General features: G+C 40.7%; 1 protein-coding gene across 2 annotated transcripts in view; it reads right to left on the bottom strand.

The window, feature by feature from the left end:
- Positions 1 to 13,445, bottom strand: part of GPC3 (glypican 3) — a 371,189-nt gene that overhangs the window by 46,318 nt on the left and 311,426 nt on the right. For both annotated transcript variants that reach the window (XM_015249283.3, XM_006215969.2), the window contains one exon: positions 4,056 to 4,215. In XM_015249283.3, the coding sequence (XP_015104769.1) occupies positions 4,056 to 4,215 (160 nt within the window). The remainder of the gene's footprint in view (positions 1 to 4,055; positions 4,216 to 13,445) is intronic.

Raw genomic sequence — 13,445 nt, forward strand, 5'->3', positions numbered from 1 at the left:
CAGCCCTTGGTAAGAAGTCTGGCTTGCCAGACTGGAGAAGTCAAAGGAGCTAGAGTAGGGAAAGTGAGACCTTTTTAAAAGTGGAAACAGCTCGGGAGAAGAAAACAGAGAACCTGCAAGGTCAGAAGAAGATCTCCCCAAAAGACTCCAGTAAGCAACTTGCCAGGGGCTAAAGCCAAATAAATGAACATAATTACAGATTGCTGGCACTGGAATGGCCTGCGAGAATTGTCTGGCCATTCTCTTCATTTTACAAATGGAGAAAATGACTTCTAAAAAGAGAAAGGGGCTGGCCCTGGGACACATGGGAGTTAGAAGCAAAGCCAAGAATAGAAGCTAGGTTGTCCTGTACTTCATCAAAAGAAGGGAAGAAGTGAGCCGGGAAACCAGCCAGTAGGACCACTTGCTGGTTATGGTGCAAAACAACTGTTCACGGACAAAAGGGAGATAGAAGAGTCTGAACATACTCTGAGCTTTGTTTTTCACTTCCAAGTTGTCTTTCAGAGGGAGGAACCTGGAAGTACTAAACGAGATGGCGGTAAACGCACACAGTGTTCCAAGTCTAGTTGACTAAGTGGATGCTGATGAATCACCAGGACCAGATGGCATCCACCCAGATTTGGGGTAAAATTGTGTAACAGCTGACCAAAGTGTATAGCTTGTTATTCCAAATAGCTATTGTGCCACGAGCCTGGCAGGTTGCCAGCGAGTCTCCTCGCCACGAGAAGCATTTCAAAGGGGACCCAAGGAACTCCAGGCCGGTAGGATCACTGAACGTGTGAGGCAAGTGTAACCTATTAGGAGTAGGGCATCATTTTTCCTGTAATTTAAATTAACCACCGTTTGTGTAGTGTTTGACACTTTACAAAGCACTTAGGGTTAATCATGCCTAACTAATTGACTAGAATTCTTTAAGAGAATAAATGTGCATGTGGACAAAGGGAAACCAGTGGATGTAATCTATTTTGATTTTGAAAAGGCCCTTGACAAGGTCCCACACCAAACACTGTTTAAGAAAAAGTTAAGTCACCATGGAATTGTTGGATCATGTTTTGAAATGGAAAGGATGGACAGGCAAGTAGCTTGTAGGCAGGAAGCGAGAGGAGAGACAGGCAGGACTTTGGGAGAAACCTGACCGGTGGTGTGTGCTAGGGATCAGTGCGGGGCCCGGTTACTAGTTTGGTGAATCATCTGAGCCAGCTTCAGATGACTCAAAGCTTTTTTGGGTAGCGAAATGCGAAGCAGATTTGTCCAAAGAGTGGCCTCGGATATCTAACTGCCTGGCTCTGAATTCTGACTCTGACCTTAGCGATGGCATGACCTGAGGCAAATTACTCTACTCTTCCAGCATCAGTTTTCTCATCTGTAAAGTGGGAATAATAATAGTGGTGTTTTGAAAATGATACGAGGCAATGTGTGCAAAGATCTGGTCCATAAACATGAGCTTCTTATTATTTTTACTTATTATGTTTATCCCACATTCTTTTTATAGGATGCCAGGCTCTGAGTGATCATGTTATGCCAGGAATGGAACTTGGGAGCCACTGCAGACTATTTCCTGAAAGCACTGGCAGAACTTGTTTTAGTGATTCAGCGGTCAGAGATAACTGTAGACTGAGATGGTTGTGAAGGATTTCATTGAAGGAAACTAATAATTATGAAGCACCTAGGATATTCTAGATTCTGGGCTAGACGCTTTAGAAATTTCTCCCTTGATTTGATCCTGAAATAGTCCTATGAAGTTGGGGTAATGACTTAGATAGGAGGCTGAGAACTGACCAAGGTCATGCTAACTCATAAGGAATAGAGCCAGGATTCAAATACAAGTTTGCTTTATCCCTAAAACTATTTTTTTTCACTGCATGATACCTGAAATTCACTTAGAGGGATAAGTGTAATTTAAGAAAAAATAAAAGGGTGTATTTACACAGAAATAAGTGGCAGCAATGGTATAAAGACAGGGGCATGAGTATGGTTGTTCTTGCCAAAGTGGAGGGTCCTATGGGGCTAGTGGGGGGAAATGAAGCCAGAAGGGTACTTTAGGCCAGACCAGAAGGCCCTCAGAACTCTGCTGAAGAGTCTGAACACTAGCCTCCAGGCAGTGGGGACAGGATGAAGGCAGCCAACCGAGGTAGGAGATGTTTTAGAAAGATTAACCTGGAAGCTATACAAGATGAATCTGGTGGAATCTTCTGCCCGGTTCTCTGATTCTTTGTTCTCTAATCTGCTAGCCTAAGGCTCTCAATACTCTCATCTTAGCCTAGAAGCCTGGAGACCACTTAAGATGTGATTGAAATAATGTATGCAAGAGGGTGAAAGGGAGATAGAAAAGAAACAGGAAGAGAGGCAGAAAAAAATTGCAAATAATCTACAGTGATTTGGTGCCCAATTACATGAAGGGCAAGGGAGAAGAGTCGAAGATGACTTTAGTTTTAAGCCTCAGTGACGGGGAGAACGGTAGTTGCATCAGGAAAAGAGAATTATTAAGGGAGGGCCAGTTCGGGATGGTCTGTTGGTAAGTTTGATTCATGACACATAGAGTTCAGGGTAACGGCGAGAAAGCCAAGTAGAAATGACTAGTAAGCAGCTGGAGATGGGGGATGATAGCTCAGGAGAGCAGTTTAGATTGGAGGTAATGATTTTATGAATTATCCCCATAGTGATATAATAGTTAAAGAAGTTCACTGTAGCATTATCCACAACTGCCAAGAGGTAGAAACAACCTAAATGTCCATTGACAGATATATGGATAAAGAAATGGTGATATATACACACAGTGGAGCATTATTCAGCCTTGAAAAAGAAGGAAATCCTGTAGCCATATGCTACAGCATGGATAAACCTTGAGGACATTATGCTAAGTGAAATAAGCCAGTCACAGAAGGGCAAATACCACATGATTCCACTTATATGAGGTAGCTAAAGGGGCCAAACTCATGGAAGCAGAAAGTAAAACGGTGGTGCCAGGGGTTGAGGGAGAAAAAAGGGGACTTAGTGTTTAATGTGGACAGAGTTAAAGTCATACACAGTGAAAAAATTCTAGAGGTCTGCTGTACATTCCACATATAATTAACAGTATTGTACAATTAAAACTTTGTTAAGAGGGGCAGATTTTGTGTTAGATTTTTTATTCTTGCTAGAATAAAAAAAAAAAGAACTTACCAAAATCATTAAAAAAAAATGGAAAGAGCAAAAGTGGATAAGATCTGTGCTTTCTCTGAAGAGAGAAAAGATAGAGGCTTAAGAAGAGACCCAGTTTCAGGGGAGGATGAGAAAGAACTAGTGAAGGAAAGAGGCTGAAGGAGAAGGAGGAGCTTGTAGGGTCTCAGACGCCTTGGGCGATAGGATTTCAAGGAGAAGGCTGGAGCCAAGTTCGAGTTCCAGCTCTTCCATTTAGATGAATCTCAGTTCTTCTCTGAGCCCCAGTTTGCTTATCTGTAAAATGGAAAGAAGGACACCTACCCATACAAAAGTATGTTGTAAATTGGGATAATCAAGACAAATGTGAATGTAAAGGAATATTTTTTGTGGTGGTTATTTTGCCTTCTTGACACCAGCGTCTGTTTGTTTGTTTTTCTCCTGTGTTTTCATGTAGCTATGCAGTTCTGTGTCATAGTCTATTTGAGACTACTTGTGAAAAAAACCACAAATATGACATTCTCAGAAGAGAGGGTCAGCTAATGTCTCTACCTTTGAAAGTTATCCCACCATTGGTTTTTACTAGACTCTCCAGATGCCATTTTTTTTTCCATCAGAAGAGATGAATGAACCAAGGAACTCTCCAGTAGGAAACAGAGCCAACTGATCAGACCAGTTCATTTTAGACAATGAAAAACAGGAAGCTACCTTTTTAATCTACCGAGGTCCAGAGATTTTTTTAAAAAGGCTACCTACCTGAAAACTTCATTTTTCTAGATTGTAGTCTTTCCTTAAAGAATCAATGGCATTGTGGCTTGCAGGCATTTTAGGGGATTTATAGAGAGCAGAGTCAATTGGTCTTTAATTCCCAAGCATCACCATTTTAGCTCAGATTTGCACCCGCGCTAATCAGTTACCTGCAAGGAAGCGGAGCTGATTCTTCACTTTCATCGTTCCGTCACCAGAGCCTCCAATACACTCATCTTCATCATCGCCGCAGTCTCCACTTTCAAGCCCTTCCTCATCAAGGTTTTTATCCAGAACTCGACCTTTGGGCACTGACATGGTTCTCAGGAGCTGAAAGAATACAAACACGTAGGTCTGAAACAGTGTGTGATGAACAGGAGGCATTATAAAATGTTAAAAGAGTTACCAAGAAGCTTCAAAAAATCATTTTCAAATTTAAATAGATGTACACTGCTTGTACTCTTTAGAGTTTCCAACTTCTGGACCTTTCCATAGCATCCGACACGATTCTCTACAACTCGGGAGCCAGAGTGTATATTACATCAGATCTTTCCCAGGTCGTCAGTTCCTGACAGCCTCCATGGGACAACTCACTGCCAAGGAACTTATGACATGATAGGCAAAGCATATGTTTGACCCCCTTAATTTTTAATTTATTTTTTAAATTGAGGTATAGTCAGTTTACAATGTTGCATCAATTTTTGTGGTACACCATGTTTCGTACATGTACATAGATACACTCCAGACACAAGTGAACTCATTTACAAAAAACCTACCAGACTCACAGATACAGAAAACATACTCATGGTTACCAGTGGGGGGCAGGGGGTGGGAAGGGATAAATTGGGATTTCGAGATCTGCAGATACTAATTACTACATATAAAATAGATAAACAAAGCATATTTATAGGCTGAGAGAACACCAAGATCAGAAAAGATGCCTCTGGAAGCCCTCTATAACTATATTTACATTCACTAAATTAAAACAACAGATGCGTCCCACCAAATGAAGAGAAGAGCAGTGACATTTTATATACAGTTAAAGGAATACTTATAATTAATTGCCACATACTGTGCCCTGACCTCTAGAAAAACTTAAAATATCTCCCTCTTCCACAATCTCAATATGATGCTTTGAAATTCATTTTGCTTTACTGTAGATAATATGCCTAATACGAGGCATGTCTGTTTTGTTCTTCAGTGTCTCTGGCTGTTTGGTCGCACAGCCAACGCCTTTCTAACGTTATGGTGACTTCCACCTCCCGAAGTCTCTCCACTGACCCAGAAGCCCAGCTCACAACATGAGTGGTCTCTGCGGGCAATTCTCCGATTCCATTTTACTTTTCCTCACCATCTCTCTCCAAGGCTGTATTCCAGCATCCTCTATCCCTGCTCTGTTTGGCCCCATCACCCACTTTTAGTCCTAAATCTCAGTCCTACCTCCTACTTTTAAATAAAGGACAACAAAAGATGCAGAGTATGCAGAAAGTGAGATTTTGTGATTGAGGCATCCAGAAAAAAAATGTGGCACACACGTGCAGGGACATCTTGGTTTCTGTGGTTTCCATTATCTGTGTTCATTGTCACTGCAAAATATACTTTTATATTCCCCACCTGTGATTTAGCTGCTACACCAAGATCTACTTGGAACAATCAACAAACCATAGAGAAATGTTTCTCTTTTTAAGCAAAGAAAGAAAAGTCCACAACAAAAAGTTGGTTCTTTCCTAGCCAACAATCTCTAATGGTGTGGGAGAAACGAACCCACTTACCATCTCCCAGTCCAGGACCATCTCTACCCTGCCGCTCTACCACTCCACCCAACCACCATTCATCCTACACATCCGAATGTACAGTAGAGACATGTAGGCTAGGATAAACTAGACCAGCGGTTCTCTAACTTTAAGATTTCAGGACTCCTTTATACTCTTATCAGGCAACCCAGGGAAACTTTGGATTATATAGTTATATCTATTGACAGTTACCATCTCAGAAATTGTAACTGAGAAATTAAAAAAATTAGTTAATAACTAATTTAAACATAACAAGAATAAGCCCATGGTGTATTAACATAAATAGCATTTTTAATGAAAAATAAATATATTTTCCCCTGACATAAAACAGTTACAAGGAAGGGTGGTGGTGGTCTACGTTTTTGCAAATCTCTTTAATGTTTAGCTTCATATGCTAGCTGGATTATCATATCTGCTTGTCCCTTCAATCTGTTGATATATATTGTTCTGGTTGAAACATGTGCAGAAAATGCAGCCTCTCACAGATATGTAATGGGAAAAGATGGAAGTATTTTAGTAGGCTTTTCAGATAATTGTGGGTAGTTTTCATCGATACGACGTAAAAACTCAACAAATAGGAAAGCTTAGTTGCAATGCTGAATATGAAACCATATAAATAAACTTTTCATGTTCTGTTACATTAAAATCCATTGAAATGTTCTGGACTTTGAATGGGACTTTTACCCATTTTATCTCACGCATGCGTCATCCGAAAAATCCTGTTTCACCGAGCTGTGCAGGTCTTCCAAATAGTGACACCTTTCATTATATGATACAAAAAAAAAAATTACATTCATTAATATCACCTCCAATCTCATTAGAAAAGTCTTCAGAAGCTCTCAAGGTCATGGTGGCAGATACAAGTTTTCCAAAATTTTAATTTTCTCTTGAAAGTTTGAATTTTATCCTTGGCAACAAACACTGCCAGTGTTTCCTTTAACTGTCAGGCTCTCTCTGTGCCTTTTGAAGACAACATCTAGCAAATACTCAAGCCTGTATAACCATTGTTTGCTGGTCATTGTCTCAGAGAAAAATAGTATTGCATGCAAATGGAGGCTAGTTTAGCTCCGAGTTTAAATAATCTCACAGGTGCTTTTCCTGGAGACCCATATCAACATGATTTGCAGCAGAAGTACCTTAAACGAACGTCAAATTTCCTAACATAGAATATTCTTTAAAAGTATACTCAAGGGTTAAGGTTTAATAAATTAATCATGTTTACTGCTTCAGCAATGACGTAATAAGTGAAACTACCTTTTATTTTCCTGCAAGTGCAGACCAGTAAAGAATACAGTGATCACCAGCACAGTTTGGCGCCACTGCCTTGATCCATACTGTGGTGCCAGCAGCTGTAGTCACCATTGCTTTTGCACCATCAGTGCAAATATCGGCTCAGTGAAAAAGGCAATTAACATTTTAGAATTATTGTGCAAGGAATTTTGACCTCGTGGATCCCTGGGTATCGTGGACTTACCAGGGTCCATCAACTTGTCTTTGAGTACTGCTAACCTAGACTATAACAACAGTTCAGTTTGACCAAAACACCTGAATTTCCTCCTTTACCATCACTTCTTACGGGAAATTTGCTTTTGACATACACATTTTGAGGGTAATTTTGAAAAAATATATCCTTCATCTATGTCATGGATTCCCTGAATTAGAATTGTTCACGTAAGGGGAATCTGGGGTTAGGCAGAGCTTTGTAAACTTGCTCTTTCTCCAGCCTTTCATGACTCCCTTTGGCAAACATTCACTGAGCACCTTAACGTGAGTTGTTTTCCTTTCTGTCTATTGAAAGCACTCCATCCTTTCAAGCCAAGTTCAAATGTCACTTCCTTAATAAAGCCTTCCCGGTTACCACAGATAGTCATTAGAGTTCTACCTTTCGCTCTTCAACCACTGTTCCCTTTATCTGTACCTCCTAAATAGCACTGTATGTATGCAACCTGGTATTATTTATCTGTACGTGTGGCTTCGCTCCACCACCAGACTGAGCTGCCCAGGGGCTGTGTATTATTTATCTTATTTATCTACGATCTTATTTATCATAGCATTTGAGGCAGAGTCTGGCACATGGTAGGACCTCAATAAATGTGCTATTGAACTGAAGCACAATGAAGTGGCATGACATTTTTTAATTCCTTAAAAGCTACTTTCACAACCTCGTGAAAAAGGAGAAAGCCAAAGCACAGATTAACCGGAGAAGAACTTGTGAATGAATAGCTACACCCCTTTGGACGACCCAGGCGAAGATCTGTAGCTAATCTTTGAGAGGCTGTCTTCCAACTTTGTGTACAATGCCCCCAGTATTCTCTGGTATTTCAGGTTTTTTTAAAAAGTGCAATTAAAACAACAAAAAAAAAACCTTTAAAACTTTGCCAGTGAAATGACTTCTTTACTTCCTAAATTACTCCCATTCTGGAGACAACTTCAGCATTGAAGAAGGATTAGAGCATCCTTTCAAACCACATTACACAGACATCTGCTGATGAGCCTAACCCTCACACTTTAACAAAACAGATCCAAACCTAGGAAGCTATTGTGAATGCAAAAGTCTTACAGAAAGGGTCTGAAGCTCCAGTGTTGAAAGAAAGAACGGTAATGTGTCAGAGGGGAGGAATTGCCAGCGAGGACAGCCTGGAATTTGGCACAGAAATCAAATCAGCTAATTACAATGCACAATATTGACCTTTCGGTTCCCTCTCTCACTCTTTACAGTGTTGTCAAGACTGAACACTCGCTTTATAAAAGGAAACTTATGAGGGCCTTGCACACGAATCAGTTAACTTTAGGTGCCTAAGGCTTTTGATGAACTGTTCGCCATTTTCAAAGGACACTATCCTATTAGCTCTTTGAAAGCCAGGGCTCAGAATAATGGTTATCAACGTAAACTCTCTTATGAAAACACCAGTCTGATTTCACTCCACGACCCCCAGAACCACTCTCTAAATCTGACATTTCTGCTGGGCTCGGTTTGGGCCGCCTTAGCGGGAAGGACACGAGGCTCTCCGCTGCCAGCTTTTCCCCACTGCTACCCTCCTGGCTACCCTCTTTGACTCACATGAGGCTCTCATAGTTGCTTAAAGATACAACCAGTTTTTATTTTATAATATAATATTTTTATTCTGTAAATATCTATATAGAAAGGTGAGAGAAAAGAGAAATAAGGGGAAAAAATCCCATTTCCCAAACTTTAATGACCATATTTGTGTGCTCAGGGGTAGGGTTTATTTTTACTGTCTATATTTTTACATGGTAGAACTTGCAGTTTAGAGTCAGACTGACTTGGGTTAGAATCCTGGCTTTCCCCCATTAACTTCTGTCTTTCCACTTAGTAACTTTGATGCTTCACCTCCCTAAACCTCAATGTCCTCGTCTGTAATATGAGGAAAATAATGCCTGCCTCCTAGAATCATTGTTATGAATAAACGTGAGAAACGCGATGCTTTAAATGTGATGAAAACACTTCCCAGTGCCCTTCAGGGATCCACCAAAGTTCATTTATCCGTTCTCCTAATGTTGACCATTTCCATTGCTTGTAGCTCTTCTGCTTTTGTAAATAAAGATGGAGTATCAGGAGCATTCAACAACGCTTTTCATATTTTGGATCATATTTGGATTATTTCCTTAGTTTCCCATTAGCAGGATTGCTGGGTCAAAGGGCATGTATATTTTTATACACCATGGGAATGAGTCTTCAATTTCCATAAGAAATCACCTAGGATGTTTGTATAAAACTCCGGCTCCCAGGCCCCACCCACAGTGCTTCTAATTTCGCAGGTCTGGGGTGGAGCAGAGGTCTGTACTGTTAACTAGATCTCCCCCCTCCCCGCCCCGTCCCCATCTTACTGTGAGTGAACCACAGACCACACTTTAAGAAAGGCTGCATCACTGTCACTGCACTTCCCAGTAACCCACTGAAACCATCTTTGGACAAGAGTCATCTCAGCCCCACATGCATTTGAATCCTTAATGCATGCTCTTCAAACCACTTTATGAAAAAGCAAAGGCCATCTGAACAATTTCCTTTTCACTTAGGTATGGACATCATGACCTTCTGTCTTTGTAGTTAATAAAAATATCCTTGTGTAAAGTGAGTGACTTCATTTGATTAGAAAGGGAAATATTTAAAGTTAGCCTTGGAACAGGTACTCAGAGTTGTGTGATAAAAGGAAACAAAAAGCCTGGAATAATTACTTAAGAAAATTAGAAACACAGTGTAAGAGGGGGAAAAAGGCTTTCTAGAATAAAGCAATTTCATGTTCTTAAAACCATAAACCAAAATAACAAAAGAGCACGGCAGCGTGGGACAACGTGATTTGGCTCTTTTTATGCTTGGTTGACAGGAGAACAAAGATCAAACGACATACTTGTTGCTCTTAGGGGATCAAATACACTGAAATTAGACCAGTGAGAGCAGCAACTCTCGATCTGTCTATAGGGTATAAATAACGTGCCTCTTGGAATTACCTTGATTGCAAAGATATGAACCTTATCAACCACACACCGTGCTAGGGCTTAACATATGTTCTCTCCTCTCATCCTTGAATCTGCACCGTCCATTCGTGTAACAGGGAAGATGGCCCTCCCCATTTCCCACATCAAGGGAGGCTCAGAGTGGGGATAAAACTTGACCGAGTCACTACGTAAGTGATAGAGACCTCATTAAAAACAAAGTCTTCTGCTCCCAAGTCCAGAGCATGTCAAGAAAAACACGGTCTCTTAGGTAAAGACATCAACTAATGGAGCCTTCATTCATGTTTTTTTGCCATCTTGACATCTTTACCTCAGATAAATTCCAGTTCAACCTCATGTTCTCAGATACTGTCCACAAACTACACCTTGATGGGAAAGCCTTTTGTTACTGGGTGGGAGAGCTGGGAGGCTGAGATAGTGACATTGGATGCTTCTGGCTTGTTTTTCCCAGACTTGCCATCTACTGTGTCTTAAATAACCAAACCATCTCATCATGAACAGGTTTGTTTTGAAAACCTTCAGACAGCTGGTTAGAATAGAATGAAAAATTCCATTACTGCTGCTACATGGCTAAGAGTTTTCTTGACGTTAAGCTCTTTAGCATTTTAAAAATAAAGGAGAAGTAACAAAGGAGATACTACAAATATGGGGCTTGGTGCATATTTTGAAGATTTAGCTGGTTTTGTCTCCTTTCGCTACTCACATACCTCTCTCTAGGCATTTTTAAAAAAATATCTGGAATCTAGGTTACATTTTAAAGCTATTAAGCTGGGCTTACAAAACTGATTTTGAACTATTTGGATGCTCAGCTTTATACAACCTGCGAGGAATGCTTTGGGGGCCTGACTTTCCGTGTCCACAGCAATGTAAATACATGCTTTAGTGTTTGTATTTGAGTAGCGTAAGCTAATGGGAAACAAATGCGGTGACTCCAATGAATCCCAGCTTTTGGGGAGTGTCATTACTTATACTTCGTGCACATCCACAAGACCCAGGGCACATGACCTCTGCTTTGCGTGCACACTTTCTTTGAATGCACGTACCAAAACCACAGCCACAACTAATTGGAAACAATTGCGACTCCACACACTTGAGATGAAGCCAGCACCCAAGTGTACAGGGCATTAACGGCTACATATGCGCTTCACACATCGGAGAGGCAATAAAGTATAGCTGTTAAGAGTGTGAGCTTTGGAATCTGACCAACATGGATTTGAATCTCTACTCAGCCTGCTGACCAGCTGCGTTACTTTGAGCAAGTCACTTAACCTCTCTGAGCGTCAGTTTCCTTGCCTGTAAAATCGAGGATAATGCTATTCATTAACTTCGCAGGGTTGTTGAAGAATTAAATTCAAGCGCACCTTTCACCTTTCATAGTCCCATGTCTCCTTTTTTCACAGGCCTTTCCACAGTTGGTAATTACATATTCCCCTTTTGCACCCCTACTAGACCAACAGAAGAAATAATGCTCTGTTTCGATTACCAGTGTGTAGCACACGGTTTGCTACAAAGTAAGTGTTCAATAAATATTAATTAAATGAATGAATAAACAAATAAATAGAATCATGTGTGTTAAAGTGCTCAGCACATTGCTTGCACAGTTCTTGAACATGTTAACTCTGCTGCTGAGGATAATGATGATGATCTGGAAGAGGAAGAACGGGGGGGGGAGGAGGAGGAGCTGCAGCCATAGCAGCAGATACAGAAGAGCAAGTAACTCTCCATGGCCAAACACCAAGGCAGCAGAAAAAAAGGTTGGGTGAAATTTTTGTAAGACAGTCTGAGGAAATCCGGGATGCTCCCAGCAAAATAACGGTCTGTGCACGAAGGATCACGCAGAGATGTGTAGTAATAAAGAGGGACCTGCTAGGGGATGTGCTTCCACATGGTCTGTCGGTACGAAGGCCACCCACACCCAGATGCACTCTTGCCTGGACCTGGCTTCTCCCTCCGCCTCTTACCCTGCAGCGCACACTTTCTCTGCCCCTGCCACCTCCCCCTGTTCGCGCTTTATGTTTGTTAATGCAGCGCTGAAACTTGTGAAAATAAGTCCTCCCGATTAAATAAATACCTGAAGAGTAAAACAAACCAGGAGGTGAAAGAAGTAAACTTAGGATGAAATTAGAACTATTTTGGTGGGGCTCCCTCCCAGTGGTAGAAATGGTTCTCTACAGTTTTAGGAATCTGTCCACTGCCTTAAAAAAAAAAATCAGAATATTATTACCATAGCTCAGTACTGGATAGAGTTGTATGGTTTTCTAAGAGGAGGCTAAGTGTGGTGGTTAAAAGTCTGGGTTCCATCCCCATTCCCTCCATTAAAATAAATATACATTTATTTTATATTTATATAAATATAGCAGGTCCTATATTTATTAAATATATAAATAAATAAGAACCTAATTACCTCCCCCCAAAAATGTTAAAAAAAAGGATTTACTTCCTGAAAAAAAAAAAGCTCACACTCTAGACACAGAATACTTGTGTTCAAATCTATACTTCATCATTTACTAGCTTTGTTATTATAAACAAGTTATTCTTTAACCTCTCTGAGCCTTATTTTTCTTGTCTATAAAATAGATACAGGAATACCTAGACGTATTCCCCGCACTGCATCATGGGCATTAAATGAGGTAATCCATGGAAAGCACTAAGCTTAGTATCTGGCACATAGTAAGTCCTCACACAATAATATACTTATATTATATATTAAAATCTCTATTTACTAAGTATGAATCTTTGAGGGGGATGAATGATGAATTTTGGGTTCCGGAGAGCAGTTATGGCCTAGGTAGGGCTCATTCTGTGGAACGTTATAGGCTCTCGGTAAGTCTTAGTTATTGTATCACGACTATCAGCATTTCATTATTTTTTATAATTAAAAGTACTCCCATACATGGTTTTCTCAGTCGATCCATCCTGGATCCCTGTGAAGCAGCAGGGTGAGTATTATTAGCTTCACTTTACAAACAAGAACATTTGAGCTAAGAGAGATGTGAGGCCACGTGCCCATTTTTAGCTTGAAAAGAGTTGAAGGGTAGCTCCTGTAAGGGGGTTAGAATTCAGAACGGGGCAGCGGAGGAGGGCTTCTGTACTCCAGCAGCAAATTAAAAAGGGCAGGGCCCTGGGACCAGCACAGTGCCTGACATACGGGAGGTGCTTAGGAAATGCTTGGAAACTGAAAGAATGGACGAACCAATGGGCTAACAAAATAAATACGCAATTTATGCACTGAATTTTGATTTCTCCTAATGTCTATCTCTTCAGCCCTGGTTGGATATGCCACTGCTATTG

Source organism: Vicugna pacos, chromosome X (assembly GCF_048564905.1).
Source record: "Vicugna pacos chromosome X, VicPac4, whole genome shotgun sequence".
In the NCBI taxonomy this organism is placed as follows: domain Eukaryota; kingdom Metazoa; phylum Chordata; class Mammalia; order Artiodactyla; family Camelidae; genus Vicugna; species Vicugna pacos.